At 43.8% G+C, this 20,239-nt stretch overlaps 2 protein-coding genes across 2 annotated transcripts in view; one reads left to right on the top strand and one right to left on the bottom strand.

Moving 5' to 3' along the window:
- Nucleotides 1–20,239, bottom strand: part of LOC138319087 (zinc finger C2HC domain-containing protein 1C-like) — a 168,543-nt gene that overhangs the window by 24,719 nt on the left and 123,585 nt on the right. The gene's annotated exons all lie outside the window — the stretch shown is intronic.
- The window catches only part of LOC138319083 (uncharacterized), a 66,767-nt gene that overhangs the window by 29,981 nt on the left and 16,547 nt on the right, over nt 1–20,239 (top strand). The window contains exons 6-15 of the mRNA XM_069261995.1: nt 393–443; nt 695–963; nt 1,720–2,083; nt 2,517–2,570; nt 3,002–3,144; nt 4,294–4,475; nt 5,571–5,696; nt 6,064–6,199; nt 7,113–7,272; nt 7,999–8,161. Of these exons, the coding sequence (XP_069118096.1) occupies nt 393–443; nt 695–963; nt 1,720–2,083; nt 2,517–2,570; nt 3,002–3,144; nt 4,294–4,475; nt 5,571–5,696; nt 6,064–6,199; nt 7,113–7,272; nt 7,999–8,161 (1,648 nt within the window). The remainder of the gene's footprint in view (nt 1–392; nt 444–694; nt 964–1,719; nt 2,084–2,516; nt 2,571–3,001; nt 3,145–4,293; nt 4,476–5,570; nt 5,697–6,063; nt 6,200–7,112; nt 7,273–7,998; nt 8,162–20,239) is intronic.

The raw sequence follows: 20,239 nt of genomic DNA, 5'->3' as shown, positions 1-20,239 counted from the left end.
ACGTTTATATCCATCAAGTCGTATAACGTTTATATCCATCAAGTCGTATAACATTTATATCCATCAAGTCGTATAACATTTATATCCATCAAGTCGTATAACGTTTATCTTCATCAAGCCGTATAACATTTATCTCCATCAAGTCGTATAACGTTTATATCGATCAAGTCGTATAACGTTTATATCCATCAAGTCGTTCTATTCAGCTAAGATTGCGTTTATCTCCATCAAGTCGTTCTATTCAGCTAAGATTGCGTTTATCACGATCAATATCTATAATAGATTAATATTACGTTCATATCGATGTTTCCTAGCACGTCATTTTGAGCCATAATTAGTTGCATGCATCATTGATTTAACTACATACTTTATATTTTTCTGTCTTATTTAAGAGCTGGCAAGTGGAGTCAAAATGACGGTGGTTACAAAGTCCCACGCTGAAGGTACATATGGTGTAACTTTATGATCGTCTGATGTTACTTCATAGCACAAGCAGTTCTACTATGTTTTCACATCTAAAACATTTTCCGCCTTTATCGATAATTCTCGAAATTCGAAATAAATGGCACCAGTCATGTGATTAAATAATCCGTTATTAAATAGATGGACTTTCGAACTGGCAACAACAATACTGCTAAGGATGAAATAAATCCATGCTATCTGCCTCTTTTAATTTGGTAGGATATTGTTACAGGCATTGACCCCCAAACAGTTGAAAAGGTCATTTACAATGGCAAGTACAAATCGTTGAATGAATTGGACTATATCTGTAAAGACTATGGACTCCAATTAAGGCAAACAGCTGAGAATGGCAACGGAAATTGTAATTTCTTTGAAGCTGTTTGTGATCAACTGACACGACTTGATAAAAAAGCAAGCATTTTGGGACAAAACCACGACCCAAGAAGTCTTCGCAATGAATTTCTGAACTTCCTGAGCGAAGATAAGAACATGATATATCAGGTAATGTTTTACATGGTTATACATGTAATATTTGTTTTTATTTGATTACTAATTTACTACTTTAACGTATGCCTTACAACGTCTCCCTTGACCCTCCCTCATTATTTGACTTTGAGTTGAGCGTTCGTCCTGGACACTAATATACCACAACCCCCAAACATGCACACATTTACACATCCAAATGAGGTCTCCCTTAATGGACCTTAGCGGATGTAGTTTGACAACGATTTGTTTATTGTTAAAGTACCTATAGACATCTTTATTAAAAAGACGTTCGGTAAGTAGGAATGTGTGGAATAGTTGTTCATAATTAAAATGATTTATTATTAAAACATTCTTTAAGCAATTCAGATTTTTGAATATAAATGAGTGTCGATTTGCGTATGATGAAATCACTACACCTTATTTGCATATGTTGGCAAATAACTTTATCTTATTTTGGCCTTCCTGTAAATGATTTATTTGTGTTAGAAACATGTCACACAATTCTGGATCATTGGATATGGAATTGATTTCACACTCGTAAGTATTTTTTTCAAATGCTACAAAGGTCACTCTCTAAAGCTCTTGTCTTTTGTAACTTTTAAAAAATAATTCACTCATGTGAAATAAATTCCATAACCGACAACCCCTTTTGTTTAACCTCTTCATACATAACAATCGCCATTGGATCGTATCATAATTTGTGCTATATGAGGAATATTTTTATACTATTATTTGGTATTAAACATTCATATTATGTTGAATTATATGCAGACGTCAAGTAAAGAAGTGAACTTGAGGAAATATTTACCAGCAAATGAGATCTTCGAGGAATGGTCGAAGAAAATGAGGGACGAAAATTGTCCTGTAGACTTTGTGGTAATTATAGCTTTGGCCATTTTTAAGCGACGCAACATCGTCCTTTTAACTGCTTACACCAGCAAACAAGACGACAACATGATGGTGATACCGGCAATAGTTGGCAAGTCATTTGATATAAATGACAGCATCCTCCTAGGCTACTACGGCGAACAGGATCAAAATGGCAAACGAGATCTCAACGACAAACCGGAGAACATCGGCAAATTTGAGAGCCTAGAGTCTATATTTAAACTGGCGATGGGTCCGGGTAGCGATGGTGAGGATGAATCTATTCGCAATATGCATTTATACTGTATAGTTGTTAATATATAAATAAATAGTTCCATGTTACTTCTAATCTTAGGTTTATTCTACGTAAACCAGATTGGTGTATATAACGCTATGCACGCGGGCCATCTGGTGACGTGACCAGATGGGCGTCCATAGCGCTAGCCTAGTATAGCCCGTTTGGCTCACAAAACAAATGGAATACAATATGCATATAGGTACATAAAACATAATGTCAAACAATATGGCCAACAGAAAATTGAATTTAAAAAAATAACAATACAATGATTTGTTTTGTATTTCATTAAAAAACCCGGAATGTTTACATTTTTTTCAAATGAATTACTGGTCGCCCAATGTCGGTCGTTACGCATATTGTGTAAGACTGATGTGCATTAGTATTTACTTCCTGTTCTCTGCAGCCCGAGAGATACCGGGAATCAGCCTATGCCTTTATGACAAAGACCAAAGTAAAGGTACGTAATTTTATAAATATCATAATAAATAATTATGGTAGTCTATTATAATATGGTTGGCATTTTTAATCAAGACTACTTCAAGTAATGGAGAGAAGGAGGTACACAAGTAGATAAGCTGAGGTTAATATATATGTAATAGTATAATAATAGGCTAAAGTCAACCTATAGACTGAAGTTAGTCGATAGGTGGAAGTTAATCGATAGGTGGAACTTTATCTTAAAGTGGAAGTTAATCTATAGGTAAAAGTTAATCTATATGTGAAAGTTAATCTAGGGGTAGAAGTTAATCGAGAGGTGGAAGGTAATCGAGAGGTGGAAGGTAATTGTAGACATGGTATTTGCCAGCATAGATATAATTGTTTGTTTTTTTAGGCCATTCATTGTCACATTTGTAATTAACACCCTTAAATGTCATTTATTGTATGTAGAGTCCCACGTAGTTGACGTTCACAAAGAGCTAATTCCCAAATCAAGCAGGAAACTTAGTCATTCGCTGGCACTAGGACGAAAGGAATACGGTTTAATGACTATCATACAAAATGGAAAACACAAAGAAATCAAATCAAACGAGGTTAGTAACAAAATAGTAAACACATTATATATATATATATATATATATATATACTTAGCGGATGCCATTTTTTATAAATCTACTGGAAATTAGATATCGAATTTTAGTGTTAACGCGGGAAGAATTTGAGTGTCAAAACGACAAAATTCATGCACATATCTCCAGTAGATTAATGAAAAAAGGCATTCTTATATCCATTTTAAAATTAGTTAAAGGGACAATTTAGTCTGAGAATGTTGTCTGAAAATTTTCCAAGCTACGTTTTGTTGAGTTGACTCAATCTGACTCCATGGTATCTGAGTGAAGCACGTTTTATCTAGAACTACTTAAATCGCCCTTAGCGTATTTACCTTTGCAAGTGCATGATTTTGTCTGAAAAGTAACTTTCTCTGATGTAGACTTAAATGGAATCCGTCCCGAATATGAGTTTAGGGTAGGCATTGGAAATGTGTGATCGAATAGCTACATGTATACGATTAGGAATTTTAACAATGTCAATTAAGTATTAACTCTGTAATATTGGATGTAAATACGTGTAGCAATTGTGTTGTTGTAAGCGGATTTACCTTTTATTAATCTGAGCGTTTACGATATTTACAATAATATTTTCCCCTTACGAACTGATTGGTTGTAAAGTTTGCTCTACGATCGATTGGTTTGGATCATAAATGCTGAGACTTGCTTGCCATTCAATAGCTATTTTGGGATTTACCTAATGTTGTCTTAAAACATATCAAGAAAATGCAGGACAACCGGGCATTATGACAATTTTGTAATTTCTGTACCGGTATTTCAGCCGATAGGCCTTTTTTTATTTATGTGTAAACCAAAGAACGAAGCATGCTGGCAGTTAGGCGTATTCAGCTTCCATTCATTTATATCTATTATACTTCCATTGAATTTGCATTGCTTATGTGGTCACGATCGCCATCTGACGTGATAAAGGCCGTGTTTACCGCCAAGACAACGTTGTAAATTCTACGAGTCTTACGGCGATTACATCAGAAAGATACTCCAATAAAAACCGGATGCTCTATCAACATCATTTTAGTTCAAAGCTCCTAAGCATATTTTACGCTCTATTTAATTATGAAATCTTAGATTTTCTGATCTCTTCTATGCGCTAAATTATCATTTTTATCTTAATAGATTATGACAAAACAAGAAAAACAGGACACAGATAAAGCCCTCTTTCCGTCTCCTGTGGTTAGTTTTGAGCCCAAAGAAGGAAAACTCGATATCAAATGGCGTTGGCACAACGACAAGCGTCACGTGGTGACGACCATAATGGTCGTAGGAATGAAATTTATTGAGCGAAGCGGAATGCAATGGTAATCACTCTGATTTTTTACCGATTACTGCATCGTGTAATCTAACCCGCCACTTCATCTCCCCCTTAACCCAACCCTTCGTCTCTCCCCTACCCCACCCCTTCGTATCCCCCTTACCCCAACCCTTCGTCTTCCCATTAACCCATCCCTTCGCCTCCCCCTTAACCGAACCCTTCGTCCCCCATAACCCAACCCTTCGTCTCCCCCTTAACCCAACACATCGTCTTCCATAACCCCACTCTTCGGGTCCCCCTTAACCCATCCTTTCGTCTCCCTCTTAACCCATCCCTTCGTATAACCCTTACCACATCCCTTCGTCTCCCCCTTACCCCACCTCTTCATCTTCTCCTTAACCCACCCCTTCATCTCCCCCTAAACCCACCCCTTCATCTCCCCTTTAACCCACCCCTTTATCTCCCCTTTAACCAACCCCTTCATCTCCCCCTTACCCCACCCCTTCATCTCACCCTTAACCTAACCCTTCGTCTCTCCCTTACCACACCCCTTCGTATCCCACTTATCCCAACCCTTCGTCTTCCCATTAACCCACCCCTTCATCTCCCCATTAACCCACCCCTTCGTCTCCCCATTAACCCACCCTTTCGTATCCCCCTTACCCCACCCCTTCGTATCCCCCTTTACCCATTTCATATGGACCATAAATGAAAAAAATCATCAAAATATATGCAACTTTTCATCCGGAATCGGTCAATAATCCATTCAATTGCTCGAAAATAATTTTCATTTTTTAATGAAATCTCCACCTTCAACCATTCCTTATGTCTCCCTCTAAACCCAACCCTTAGGTTTCTCTCTAAATCCAACCCTTTGGTTTTTCTCTAAATCCAACCCTTTGGACTTTAGCCAATCCTTAAGAATCCCCATTAGCCGATCCCTTATGTACTATGGAATGGAAATAAACATAAACTTGACGGATTAATATGAAGAAGTGTTATTTAAGATATGAACTTAAATATTCCTAGACTTATATTACAAACGCGAAATGATTTTACATCCTATAGAGCTATTTACATCCTATAGAGCTATTTGGTAAAACAGTTTGTGGTACTATGTCTATGAAGGCTTATTTTCCAGGTGTGTCAGTACAATCGTGGAGGAAGGCGAAAGAGTAAACGTCAAACAGTATATGTGGCAACACAGACGTCAGGACAACCAAGTGTGCCAAACGATCGACTGTCTGATACCTTGTGTTACATACAGGTGATTCAGCAATACTACCATATGTCATATAACAGGAACCGCGCCATAACTATAGACTGGGCTATTTATGATCACCTAGACCTTGATACATAAGAAAGCCTTGTCACCTATAATTATCCACGCCACAATCTGGCGAACGGCGCTTTTTCGTCTTCCGCTAGTTTTCGCAATGGTCGGTTTGAAAGCGTTCATGTGTCAGGATACAAAGGATTGTACAGTGTTTTGATTGCGTTTTATTTAGATGATAACTACATGACAATATCAACGGCAATATACAAATACGAAGCAGTCAGATTAACGGTACCTACCACACCATTTGACATTACAACTCTGTAAGCGTGTAGTAACTATTGCATTAATATTTCAGAATCTTTGTTGTTGACCATTTCCAAAAAATCCTTCATTCGGACATTATTGAAAGAACAATATCAGATGTGATGCACTACACACCGTCTCCATGGCCACTTCATCTCCGAGTTTTCGACAACAACAAGGACGAGCAGGTTTGTTAAGCATGCGTCAGTTAAGAGTTCTTTCAACCTTAACATTTTGTAACGGTAAAAAGACTACTTTGGGGATAATTTTTAAAATTCTGAAGGAAAATATATAAATACATACATTCTGTAGAGCATAAGCGACAACGCAAATGGCTTTTTTTATTGTGACGTTGTCGTTACTGGACTGCCGGATACATTTTTGACCGTTTATATTAATGTTTTTTTTCTATTGGAGTTAAATGTGAGAAATATTGTCACCGATTTTTATGAGAGGGTGAGGGTAAATGCTAATAATCCTCACTATGTTTTTTGTCCTTTTATGTCTAAGCTGATTGTACATGTTTCACAGTTGGTTTTGAAAGATAACTGAGAATTTTGTTTTCGTACTGAACGTAGCTTATAATGCTGTGATATGTTTGCTGAATATCTATATTTTGATGGCGATTTTTGTAAGCTTGACTGGGGATAGAAGGCGTCCTTGATGCTTCACGGGTGCCTATCAATTGATGTTATATCTACCCATTGACTATCTCATAGTAAAATTGGATGCAGTTCAAGATAAAAAAAATACTTGACCAATCACAGGCCTGAAGAGACTTCCTTTGAAGATAGCAGAAAGAGCGACGCCAAACTCCAAAGTCACGTAGTCAACCACAATATACCTTTTTCGATTCTTTGTATTTACCAAAGGACCTAAATACTTATAACTGCTTTTGCCTTCAGATTTACTTTAAAATTGTCCCGGGGTGGATATGACGTTGTGCAGTGCCTAATAGTAACACCTGGAGTACGAGGATGGGTACAATGATAAAAGTTGACCTCCTGGAAGACAGTCCTTGTTTATTTCAAATCAGTAAAAATATGGAGATGTTCATCGCACGCTCCACATTTATAACATTTTTTGTTTGTTTTCTGATAGTTTGGATTTGAATGGTGTCTGAAAGACGAGATTTGCTTCAAATACATTAGTTCTTTGGAACTCTGCCTAAAGGACGACAAGAATGAAATCAGGTGGGACATTGATTGGAAGACAATCCAAGAAAGGTCGCAGCGATTTATCATTCTAAAAAATATCAAAAGTAAGTAAAAACTGTTTTCTGTTGATGTATCTGAAAACTACAATTGTTCTGTGGCAAGTATGGTTTCACGTACAAAACCGTTAAATGTCATTACAAAGAGACAACATGTATAGTTTTGCACCTTCTCTCATATTATTTACTAGATTAATGTTAAAAAAATTCTGTAAATAAAATAACAATACCCGTGATAAGAAAATCTGTCCCATAGATAAAAATATTAAACAAAATGTTCTATGATATATGTTACATATGCTCTCCGAGTGTCGAGATTTAACTTTCCTGTTCTACTCTCTAGGTTGGGAATGATTCATTTGATGTCCATGGAATTGAGATAATTTATAAAAAAAACTTCAAATAGATTCTAAAACATTTAGTGTTTCATCGGAAAAACCTCAATCGAATTATCTAACGGCAGATTGACTTTCGACTGTGATGCTTATTAAGTCAGAACGGACGTGAAGTGCGAAGTTTAAGTCAAATGTGATATACAGTGTCCAATCATGTTATTAATGTGTGTACACATGTATCACAAGAATATGTTCTACACGTGCAGGCAACTTCTCACCGGAAGTCTGGAGTCTGGGTATCTTAACGGAGAGGGGAGGGGTTCATGGATTCACCGGAAGTCTGGAGTCTGGGTATCTTAATTGGGAGGGGGATGGGTACATGGATTCCATATGAATGTCTCTCATCTTTCATATCAAACTCTTTTTTATTCCTCTGTAGAAAACATCAAAATAAAAGTGAAAGTGAAAACCAAGATAATTGGTGATGTAGGACAACTCTCTGACACGCTTGACGTAGTTATTGTTCATCCACCCAAACCGAGTGCTCCAGAACGGGAGGAAGGTGTCGCTTTGAAGAAACCTAAGAAGGGCATAAAACATGTGTAAGCATACGATTGTACCTTCTATAACAATTGATGTGCTGTAATAATGTTACCATACTGGTGTGTTTGTTATTACTTGATTGGTTACTATATACAGATAAGTGTACTGTCCTGTAATAATGTTACCATACTGGTGTGTTTGTTATTACTTTATTGGTTACTATATACAGACTAGTGTACTGCCCTGTAATAATGTTACCATACTGGTGTGTTTGTCATTACTTGATTGGTTTTTATATACAGATTAGTATACTGCCTATTTATGAAGGTTGTGTACGCTAGCTTATAGACATAAAATATTTTAAGAAATTAATTGAGGGATTTATGGCGTAATAATTGGTATAAACAATGGGTCTTAGAGTGGAAGGAAACCGGAGTGCCCGTTGAGAACCCACGTGATCGGGCAGGTGACCCCTGACATTCTCACGTCGGGGTCGGGGATCGAACTCTGGCCGGCTAGGTGAAAAGCAAGCGGCTTAACCACTACACCACCAGATCACCTGAGTATGTAATGATAGGTAAAGCTATAATAACTGTCTACAACCCTTTTACTGATGATATGGTGACAGTCTGAATCATACTGATTAATAGCAAAGTTTCCTTTAACAATTCATTTGTACAATGTCAATTTTGAAATGTTTGGTTTTTGTTTTTAGACATAATGCCATTGCACCAAAATTCAACCAATATCATATACACACCACATTATTTTTCAAATGCTTCTATTACATGTATCTTGTTTAAAAGCACATACAAACTTCTCGAGCTATATTTGTCTCTGATAATACTCATGATAGTGTCTTACACAATATCAAAGTCCCGGTGAGCTTATGTCATAGCGCGGCGTCCGTCGTCCGTCGTCCGTCGTCCGTCCGTCAACATTTCCTTTAAATCGCTACTAGTCATAGAGTTCTGCATGGATTGTAACCAAATTTGGCCACAAACATCCTTGGGGGAAGGGGGAAAGAACTTGTATAAATTTTTGCTTCTGACCCCCTGGGGGCAGGAGGGGCGGGGCCCAATAGGGGAAATAGAGGTAAATCCTATAAATCGCTACTTGTCCTAGAGTTCTGCATGGATTGTAACCAAATTTGGCCACAAACATCCTTGGGGGAAGGGGAAAAGAACTTGTATAAATTTTGGCTCTGACCCCTGGGAGCAGGAGGGGCGGGGCCCAATAAAGGAAATAGAGGTAAATCCTATAAAACGCTACTTGTCCTAGAGTTCTGCATGGATTGTAACCAAATTTGGGGGAAGGGGGAAAGAACTTGTATAAATTTTGGCTCTGACCCCCCGGGGGCAGGAGGGGCGGGGCCCAATAGGGGAAATAGAGGTAAATCCTATAAATCGCTACTTGTCCTAGAGTTCTGCATGGATTGTAACCAAATTTGGCCACAAACATCCTTGGGGGAAGGGGGAAAGAACTTGTATAAATTTTGGCTCTGACCCGCTGGGAGCAGGAGGGGCGGGGCCCAATAGGGGAAATGGAGGTAATTCCTATAAAACGCTACTTGTCCTAGAGTTCTGCATGGATTGTAACCAAATTTGGCCACAAACATCCTTGGGGGAAGGTGGAAAGAACTTGTATAAATTTTGGCTCTGACCCCCCCCCCCGGGGGCAGGAGGGGCGGGGCCCAATAGGGGAAATAGAGGTAAATCCTATAAATCGCTACTTGTCCTAGAGTTCTGCATGGATTGTAACCAAATTTGGCCACAAACATACTTGGGGGAAGGGGAACAGAACTTGTATAAATTTTGGCTCTAACCCCCTGGGGGCAGGAGGGGCGGGGCCCAATAGGGGAAATAGAGGTAAATCCTATAAATCGCTACTTGTCCTAGAGTTCTGCATGGATTGTAACCAAAGTTGACCACAAACATCCTTGGGGGAAGGGGGAAAGAACTTGTATAAATTTTGGCTCTGACCCCCCGGGGGCAGGAGGGGCGGGGCCCAATAGGGGAAATAGAGGTAAATCCTATAAATCGCTACTTGTCCTAGAGTTCTGCATGGATTGTAACCAAATTTGGCCACAAACATCCTTGGGGGAAGGGGGGAAAGAACTTGTATAAATTTTGGCTCTGACCACCACCCCCCCCCGGGGGCAGGAGGGGCGGGGCCCAATAGGGGAAATAGAGGTAAATCCTATAAATCGCTACTTGTCCTAGAGTTCTGCATGGATTGTAACCAAATTTGGCCACAAACATCCTTGGGGGAAGGGGGGAAAGAACTTGTATAAATTTTGGCTCTGACCCCCCGGGGGCAGGAGGGGCGGGGCCCAATAGGGGAAATAGAGGTAAATCCTATAAATCGCTACTTGTCCTAGAGTTCTGCATGGATTGTAACCAAATTTGGCCACAAACATCCTTGGGGGAAGGGGGAAAGAACTTGTATAAATTTTGGCTCTGACCCCCCGGGGGCAGGAGGGGCGGGGCCCAATAGGGGAAATAGAGGTAAATCCTATAAATCGCTACTTGTCCTAGAGTTCTGCATGGATTGTAACCAAATTTGGCCAGAAACATCCTTGGGGGAAGGGGAACAGAACTTGTATAAATTTTGGCTCTGACCCCCCGGGGGCAGGAGGGGCGGGGCCCATAAGGGGAAATAGAGGTAAATCCTATAAATCGCTACTTGTCCTAGAGTTCTGCATGGATTGTAACCAAATTTGGCCACAAACATCCTTGGGGGAAGGGGGAAAGAACTTGTATAAATTTTGGCTCTGACCCCCTGGGGGCAGGAGGGGCGGGGCCCAATAGGGGAAATAGAGGTAAATCCTATAAATCGCTACTTGTCCTAGAGTTCTGCATGGATTGTAACCAAATTTGGCCACAAACATCCTTGGGGGAAGGGGGAAAGAACTTGTATAAATTTTGGCTCTGACCATCTGGGGGCAGGAGGGGCGGGGCCCAATAGGGGAAATAGAGGTAAATCCTATAAAACGCTACTTGTCCTAGAGTTCTGCATGGATTGTAACCAAATTTGGCCACAAACATCCTTGAGGGAAGGGGAACAGAACTTGTATAAATTTTGGCTCTGACCCCCCGGGGGCAGGAGGGGCGGGGCCCAATAGGGGAAATAGAGGTAAATCCTATAAATCGCTACTTGTCCTAGAGTTCTGCATGGATTGTAACCAAATTTGGCCACAAACATCCTTGGGGGAAGGGGGAAAGAACTTGTATAAATTTTGGCTCTGACCCCCCGGGGCAGGAGGGGCGGGGCCCAATAGGGGAAATAGAGGTAAATCCTATAAATCGCTACTTGTCCTAGAGTTCTGCATGGATTGTAACCAAATTTGGCCACAAACATCCTTGGGGGAAGGGGGAAAGAACTTGTATAAATTTTGGCTCTGACCCCCCGGGGGCAGGAGGGGCGGGGCCCAATAGGGGAAATAGAGGTAAATCCTATAAATCGCTACTTGTCCTAGAGTTCTGCATGGATTGTAACCAAATTTGGCCACAAACTTCCTTGGGGGAAGGGGAACAGAACTTGTATAAAATTTTGGCTCTGACCCCCGGGGGCAGGAGGGGCGGGGCCCAATAGGGGAAATAGAGGTAAATCCTATAAATCGCTACTTGTCCTAGAGTTCTGCATGGATTGTAACCAAATTTGGCCACAAACATCCTTGGGGGAAGGGGGAAAGAACTTGTATAAATTTTGGCTCTGACCCCCGGGGCAGGAGGGGCGGGGCCCAATAGGGGAAATAGAGGTAAATCCTATAAACGCTACTTGTCCTAGAGTTCTGCATGGATTGTAACCAAATTTGGCCACAAACATCCTTGAGGGAAGGGGGACAGAACTTGTATAAATTTTGGCTCTGACCCCCGGGGGCAGGAGGGGCGGGGCTCAATAGGGGAAATAGAGGTAAATCCTATAAATCGCTACTTGTCCTAGAGTTCTGCATGGATTGTAACCAAATTTGGCCACAAACATCCTTGGGGGAAGGGGGAAAGAACTTGTATAAATTTTGGCTCTGACCCCCCGGGGGCAGGAGGGGCGGGGCCCAATAGGGGAAATAGAGGTAAATCCTATAAATCGCTACTTGTCCTAGAGTTCTGCATGGATTGTAACCAAATTTGGCCACAAACATCCTTGGGGGAAGGGGGAAAGAACTTGTATAAATTTTGGCTCTGACCCCCGGGGGCAGGAGGGGCGGGGCCCAATAGGGGAAATAGAGGTAAATCCTATAAAACGCTACTTGTCCTAGAGTTCTGCATGGATTGTAACCAAATTTGGCCACAAACAATCCTTGGGGGAAGGGGAACAGAACTTGTATAAATTTTGGCTCTGACCCCCCGGGGGCAGGAGGGGCGGGGCCCAATAGGGGAAATAGAGGTAAATCCTATAAATCGCTACTTGTCCTAGAGTTCTGCATGGATTGTAACCAAATTTGGCCACAAACATCCTTGGGGGAAGGGGGAAAAGAACTTGTATAAATTTTGGCTCTGACCCCCCGGGGGCAGGAGGGGCGGGGCCCAATAGGGGAAATAGAGGTAAATCCTATAAATCGCTACTTGTCCTAGAGTTCTGCATGGATTGTAACCAAATTTGGCCACAAACATCCTTGGGGGAAGGGGAACAGAACTTGTATAAATTTTGGCTCTGACCCCCCGGGGCAGGAGGGGCGGGGCCCAATAGGGGAAATAGAGGTAAATCCTATAAATCGCTACTTGTCCTAGAGTTCTGCATGGATTGTAACCAAATTTGGCCACAAACATCCTTGGGGGAAGGGGGAAAGAACTTGTATAAATTTTGGCTCTGACCCCCCGGGGGCAGGAGGGGCGGGGCCCAATAGGGGAAATAGAGGTAAATCCTATAAAACGCTACTTGTCCTAGAGTTCTGCATGGATTGTAACCAAATTTGGCCACAAACATCCTTGGGGGAAGGGGGAACAGAACTTGTATAAATTTTGGCTCTGACCCCCGGGGGCAGGAGGGGCGGGGCCCAATAGGGGAAATAGAGGTAAATCCTATAAATCGCTACTTGTCCTAGAGTTCTGCATGGATTGTAACCAAATTTGGCCACAAACATCCTTGGGGGAAGGGGGAAAGAACTTGTATAAATTTTGGCTCTGACCCCCGGGGCAGGAGGGGCGGGGCCCAATAGGGGAAATAGAGGTAAATCCTATAAATCGCTACTTGTCCTAGAGTTCTGCATGGATTGTAACCAAATTTGGCCACAAACATCCTTGGGGGAAGGGGAACAGAACTTGTATAAATTTTGGCTCTGACCCCCCGGGGGCAGGAGGGGCGGGGCCCAATAGGGGAAATAGAGGTAAATCCTATAAATCGCTACTTGTCCTAGAGTTCTGCATGGATTGTAACCAAATTTGGCCACAAACATCCTTGGGGAAGGGGGGAAAGAACTTGTATAAATTTTGGCTCTGACCCCCGGGGGCAGGAGGGGCGGGGCCCAATAGGGGAAATAGAGGTAAATCCTATAAATCGCTACTTGTCCTAGAGTTCTGCATGGATTGTAACCAAATTTGGCCACAAACATCCTTGGGGGAAGGGGGAAAGAACTTGTATAAATTTTGGCTCTGACCCCCCGGGGGCAGGAGGGGCGGGGCCCAATAGGGGAAATAGAGGTAAATCCTATAAATCGCTACTTGTCCTAGAGTTCTGCATGGATTGTAACCAAATTTGGCCACAAACATCCTTGGGGGAAGGGGGAAAGAACTTGTATAAATTTTGGCTCTGACCCCCGGGGGCAGGAGGGGCGGGGCCCAATAGGGGAAATAGAGGTAAATCCTATAAATCGCTACTTGTCCTAGAGTTCTGCATGGATTGTAACCAAATTTGGCCACAAACATCCTTGGGGGAAGGGGGAACAGAACTTGTATAAATTTTGGCTCTGACCCCCCCGGGGGCAGGAGGGGCGGGGCCCAATAGGGGAAATAGAGGTAAATCCTATAAATCGCTACTTGTCCTAGAGTTCTGCATGGATTGTAACCAAATTTGGCCACAAACATCCTTGGGGGACGGGGGAAAGAACTTGTATAAATTTTGGCTCTGACCCCCTGGGGGCAGGAGGGGCGGGGCCCAATAGGGGAAATAGAGGTAAATCCTATAAATCGCTACTTGTCCTAGAGTTCTGCATGGAATTTAACCAAATTTGGCCAGAAACATCCTTGGGGGAAGGGGAACAGAACTTGTATAAATTTTGGCTCTGACCCCCCGGGGGCAGGAGGGGCGGGGCCCAATAGGGGAAATAGAGGTAAATCCTATAAATCGCTACTTGTCCTAGAGTTCTGCATGGATTGTAACCAAATTTGGCCACAAACATCCTTGGGGGAAGGGGGAAAGAACTTGTATAAATTTTGGCTCTGACCCCCTGGGAGCAGGAGGGGCGGGGCCCAATAGGGGAAATGGAGGTAAATTCCTATAAAACGCTACTTGTCCTAGAGTTCTGCATGGATTGTAACCAAATTTGGCCACAAACATCCTTGGGGGAAGGGGGGAAAGAACTTGTATAAATTTTGGCTCTGACCCCCGGGGGGCAGGAGGGGCGGGGCCCAATAGGGGAAATAGAGGTAAATCCTATAAATCGCTACTTGTCCTAGAGTTCTGCATGGATTGTAACCAAATTTGGCCACAAACATCCTTGGGGAAGGGGAAAAGAACTTGTATAAATTTTGGCTCTGACCCCCCGGGGGCAGGAGGGGCGGGGCCCAATAGGGGAAATAGAGGTAAATCCTATAAATCGCTACTTGTCCTAGAGTTCTGCATGGATTGTAACCAAATTTGGCCACAAACATCCTTGGGGGAAGGGGGAACAGAACTTGTATAAATTTTGGCTCTGACCCCCCGGGGGCAGGAGGGGCGGGGCCCAATAGGGGAAATAGAGGTAAATCCTATAAATCGCTACTTGTCCTAGAGTTCTGCATGGATTGTAACCAAATTTGGCCACAAACATCCTTGGGGGAAGGGGGAAAGAACTTGTATAAATTTTGGCTCTGACCCCCCGGGGGCAGGAGGGGCGGGGCCCAATAGGGGAAATAGAGGTAAATCCTATAAAATCGCTACTTGTCCTAGAGTTCTGCATGGATTGTAACCAAATTTGGCCACAAACATCCTTGGGGGAAGGGGGAAAGAACTTGTATAAATTTTGGCTCTGACCCCCCGGGGGCAGGAGGGGCGGGGCCCAATAGGGGAAATAGAGGTAAATCCTATAAATCGCTACTTGTCCTAGAGTTCTGCATGGATTGTAACCAAATTTGGCCACAAACATCCTTGGGGGAAGGGGGAACAGAACTTGTATAAATTTTGGCTCTGACCCCCGGGGGCAGGAGGGGCGGGGCCCAATAGGGGAAATAGAGGTAAATCCTATAAATCGCTACTTGTCCTAGAGTTCTGCATGGATTGTAACCAAATTTGGCCACAAACATCCTTGGGGAAGGGGGAAAGAACTTGTATAAATTTTGGCTCTGACCCCCCGGGGGGCAGGAGGGGCGGGGCCCAATAGGGGAAATAGAGGTAAATCCTATAAATCGCTACTTGTCCTAGAGTTCTGCATGGATTGTAACCAAATTTGGCCACAAACATCCTTGGGGAAGGGGGAAAGAACTTGTATAAATTTTGGCTCTGACCCCCCCGGGGGCAGGAGGGGCGGGGCCCAATAGGGGAAATAGAGGTAAATCCTATAAATCGCTACTTGTCCTAGAGTTCTGCATGGATTGTAACCAAATTTGGCCACAAACATCCTTGGGGGAAGGGGGAACAGAACTTGTAATAAATTTTGGCTCTGACCCCCTGGGGGCAGGAGAAGCGGGGCCCAATAGGGGAATTAGAGGTAAATCCTATAAATTGCTGCTTGTCCTAGAGTTCTGCATGGATTGTAACCAAATTTGGCCACAAACATCCTTGGGGGAAGGGGAAAAGAACTTGTATAAATTTTGGCTCTGACCCCCGGGGGCAGGAGGGGCGGGGCCCAATAGGGGAAATAGAGGTAAATCCTATAAATCGCTACTTGTCCTAGAGTTCTGCATGGATTGTAACCAAATTTGGCCACAAACATCCTTGGGGGAAGGGGAAAGAACTTGTATAAATTTTGGCTCTGACCCCCCGGGGGCAGGAGGGGCGGGGCCCAATAGGGGAAATAGAGGTAAATCCTATAAATCGCTACTTGTCCTAGAGTTCTGCATGGATTGTAACCAAATTTGGCCACAAACATCCTTGGGGGAAGGGGAACAGAACTTGTATAAATTTTGGCTCTGACCCCCCGGGGGCAGGAGGGGCGGGGCCCAATAGGGGAAATAGAGGTAAATCCTATAAATCGCTACTTGTCCTAGAGTTCTGCATGGATTGTAACCAAATTTGGCCACAAACATCCTTGGGGGAAGGGGGAAAGAACTTGTATAAATTTTGGCTCTGACCCCCGGGGGCAGGAGGGGCGGGGCCCAATAGGGGAAATAGAGGTAAATCCTATAAAACGCTACTTGTCCTAGAGTTCTGCATGGATTGTAACCAAATTTGGCCACAAACATCCTTGAGGGAAGGGGAACAGAACTTGTATAAATTTTGGCTCTGACCCCCGGGGGCAGGAGGGGCGGGGCCCAATAGGGGAAATAGAGGTAAATCCTATAAATCGCTACTTGTCCTAGAGTTCTGCATGGATTGTAACCAAATTTGGCCACAAACATCCTTGGGGGAAGGGGAACAGAACTTGTATAAATTTTGGCTCTGACCCCCTGGGGGCAGGAGGGGCGGGGCCCAATAGGGGAAATAGAGGTAAATCCTATAAATCGCTACTTGTCCTAGAGTTCTGCATGGATTGTAACCAAATTTGGCCACAAACATCCTTGGGGGAAGGGGAACAGAACTTGTATAAATTTTGGCTCTGACCCCCCCCCCCCCCCCCGGGGGGCAGGAGGGGCGGGGCCCAATAAGGGAAATAGGTAAATCCTATAAATCGCTACTTGTCCTAGAGTTCTGCATGGATTGTAACCAAATTTGGCCACAAACATCCTTGGGGGAAGGGGGAAAGAACTTGTATAAATTTTGGCTCTGACCCCCGGGGGCAGGAGGGGCGGGGCCCAATAGGGGAAATAGAGGTAAATCCTATAAATCGCTACTTGTCCTAGAGTTCTGCATGGATTGTAACCAAATTTGGCCACAAACATCCTTGGGGGAAGGGGGAACAGAACTTGTATAAATTTTGGCTCTGACCCCCCGGGGGCAGGAGGGGCGGGGCCCAATAGGGGAAATAGAGGTAAATCCTATAAATCGCTACTTGTCCTAGAGTTCTGCATGGATTGTAACCAAATTTGGCCACAAACATCCTTGGGGGAAGGGAAAAAGAACTTGTATAAATTTTGGCTCTGACCCCCCGGGGGCAGGAGGGGCGGGGCCCAATAGGGGAAATAGAGGTAAATCCTATAAATCGCTACTTGTCCTAGAGTTCTGCATGGATTGTAACCAAATTTGGCCACAAACATCCTTGGGGGAAGGGGGAAAGAACTTGTATAAATTTTGGCTCTGACCCCCCGGGGGCAGGAGGGGCGGGGCCCAATAGGGGAAATAGAGGTAAATCCTATAAATCGCTACTTGTCCTAGAGTTCTGCATGGATTGTAACCAAATTTGGCCACAAACATCCTTGGGGGAAGGGGGAAAGAACTTGTATAAATTTTGGCTCTGACCCCCTGGGGGCAGGAGGGGCGGGGCCCAATAGGGGAAATAGAGGTAAATCCTATAAAACGCTACTTGTCCTAGAGTTCTGCATGGATTGTAACCAAATTTGGCCACAAACATCCTTGGGGGAAGGGGAAAAGAACTTGTATAAATTTTGGCTCTGACCACCCCCCCCCCCCCGGGGGCAGGAGGGGCGGGGCCCAATAGGGGAAATAGAGGTAAATCCTATAAATCGCTACTTGTCCTAGAGTTCTGCATGGATTGTAACCAAATTTGGCCACAAACATCCTTGGGGGAAGGGGAACAGAACTTGTATAAATTTTGGCTCTGACCCCCCGGGGGCAGGAGGGGCGGGGCCCAATAGGGGAAATAGAGGTAAATCCTATAAATCGCTACTTGTCCTAGAGTTCTGCATGGATTGTAACCAAATTTGGCCACAAACATCCTTGGGGGAAGGGGAAAAGAACTTGTATAAATTTTGACTCTGACCCCCCGGGGGCAGGAGGGGCGGGGCCCAATAGGGGAAATAGAGGTAAATCCTATAAATCGCTACTTGTCCTAGAGTTCTGTATGGATTGTAACCAGATTTGGCCACAAACATCCTTGAGGGAAGGGGAACAGAACTTGTATAAATTTTGGCCCTGAACCCCCGAGGGCAGGAGGGGCGGGGCTCAATAGGGGAAATAGAGGTAAATCCTATAAATCGCTACTTGTCCTAGAGTTCTGCATGGATTGTAACCAAATTTGGCCACAAACATCCTTGGGGGAAGGGGGAAAGAACTTGTATAAATTTTGGCTCTGACCCCTGGGAGCAGGAGGGGCGGGGCCCAATAGGGGAAATAGAGGTAAATCCTATAAAACGCTACTTTTCCTAGAGTTCTGCATGGATTGTAACCAAATTTAGCCACAAACATCCTTGAGGGAAGGGGAACAGAACTTGTATAAATTTTGGCTCTGACCCCCCGGGGGCAGGAGGGGCGGGGCCCAATAGGGGAAATAGAGGTAAATCCTATAAATCGCTACTTGTCCTAGAGTTCTGCATGGATTGTAACCAAATTTGGGGGAAGGGGGAAAGAACTTGTATAAATTTTGGCTCTGACCCCCCGGGGGCAGGAGGGGCGGGGCCCAATAGGGGAAATAGAGGTAAATCCTATAAATCGCTACTTGTCCTAGAGTTCTGCATGGATTGTAACCAAATTTGGCCACAAACATCCTTGGGGGAAGGGGGAAAGAACTTGTATAAATTTTGGCTCTGACCCGCTGGGAGCAGGAGGGGCGGGGCCCAATAGGGGAAATAGAGGTAAATCCTATAAATCGCTACTTGTCCTAGAGTTCTGCATGGATTGTAACCAAATTTGGCCACAAACATCCTTGAGGGAAGGGGAACAGAACTTGTATAAATTTTGGCTCTGACCCCCATCCCCCCCCCGGGGGCAGGAGGGGCGGGGCCCAATAGGGGAAATAGAGGTAAATCCTATAAATCGCTACTTGTCCTAGAGTTCTGCATGGATTGTAACCAAATTTGGCCACAAACATCCTTGGGGGAAGGGGGAAAGAACTTGTATAAATTTTGGCTCTGACCCCCCGGGGGCAGGAGGGGCGGGGCCCAATAGGGGAAATAGAGGTAAATCCTATAAATCGCTACTTGTCCTAGAGTTCTGCATGGATTGTAACCAAATTTGGCCACAAACATCCTTGGGGGAAGGGGAAAAGAACTTGTATAAATTTTGGCTCTGACCCCCCGGGGGCAGGAGGGGCGGGGCCCAATAGGGGAAATAGAGGTAAATCCTATAAATCGCTACTTGTCCTAGAGTTTCTGCATGGATTGTAACCAAATTTTGCCACAAACATCCTTGGGGGAAGGGGAACAGAACTTGTATAAATTTTGGCTCTGACCCCCCCCCGGGCAGGAGGGGCGGGGCCCAATAGGGGAAATAGAGGTAAATCCTATAAATCGCTACTTGTCCTAGAGTTCTGCATGGATTGTAACCAAATTTGGCCACAAACATCCTTGGGGGAAGGGGAACAGAACTTGTATAAATTTTGGCTCTGACCCCCCGGGGCAGGAGGGGCGGGGCCCAATAGGGGAAATAGAGGTAAATCCTATAAATCGCTACTTGTCCTAGAGTTCTGCATGGATTGTAACCAAATTTGGCCACAAACATCCTTGGGGAAGGGGAACAGAACTTGTATAAATTTTGGCTCTGACCCCCCGGGGGCAGGAGGGGCGGGGCCCAATAGGGGAAATAGAGGTAAATCCTATAAATCGCTACTTGTCCTAGAGTTCTGCATGGATTGTAACCAAATTTGGCCACAAACATCCTTGGGGGAAGGGGGGAAAGAACTTGTATAAATTTTGGCTCTGACCCCCTGGGAGCAGGAGGGGCGGGGCCCAATAGGGGAAATGGAGGTAATTCCTATAAAACGCTACTTGTCCTAGAGTTCTGCATGGATT

This window comes from Argopecten irradians, chromosome 3 (genome assembly GCF_041381155.1).
Source record: "Argopecten irradians isolate NY chromosome 3, Ai_NY, whole genome shotgun sequence".
In the NCBI taxonomy this organism is placed as follows: Eukaryota; Metazoa; Mollusca; class Bivalvia; order Pectinida; family Pectinidae; genus Argopecten; species Argopecten irradians.
Note: the sequence above shows the minus strand (reverse complement) of the source record. Positions and strands in the feature narration are given on the sequence as shown.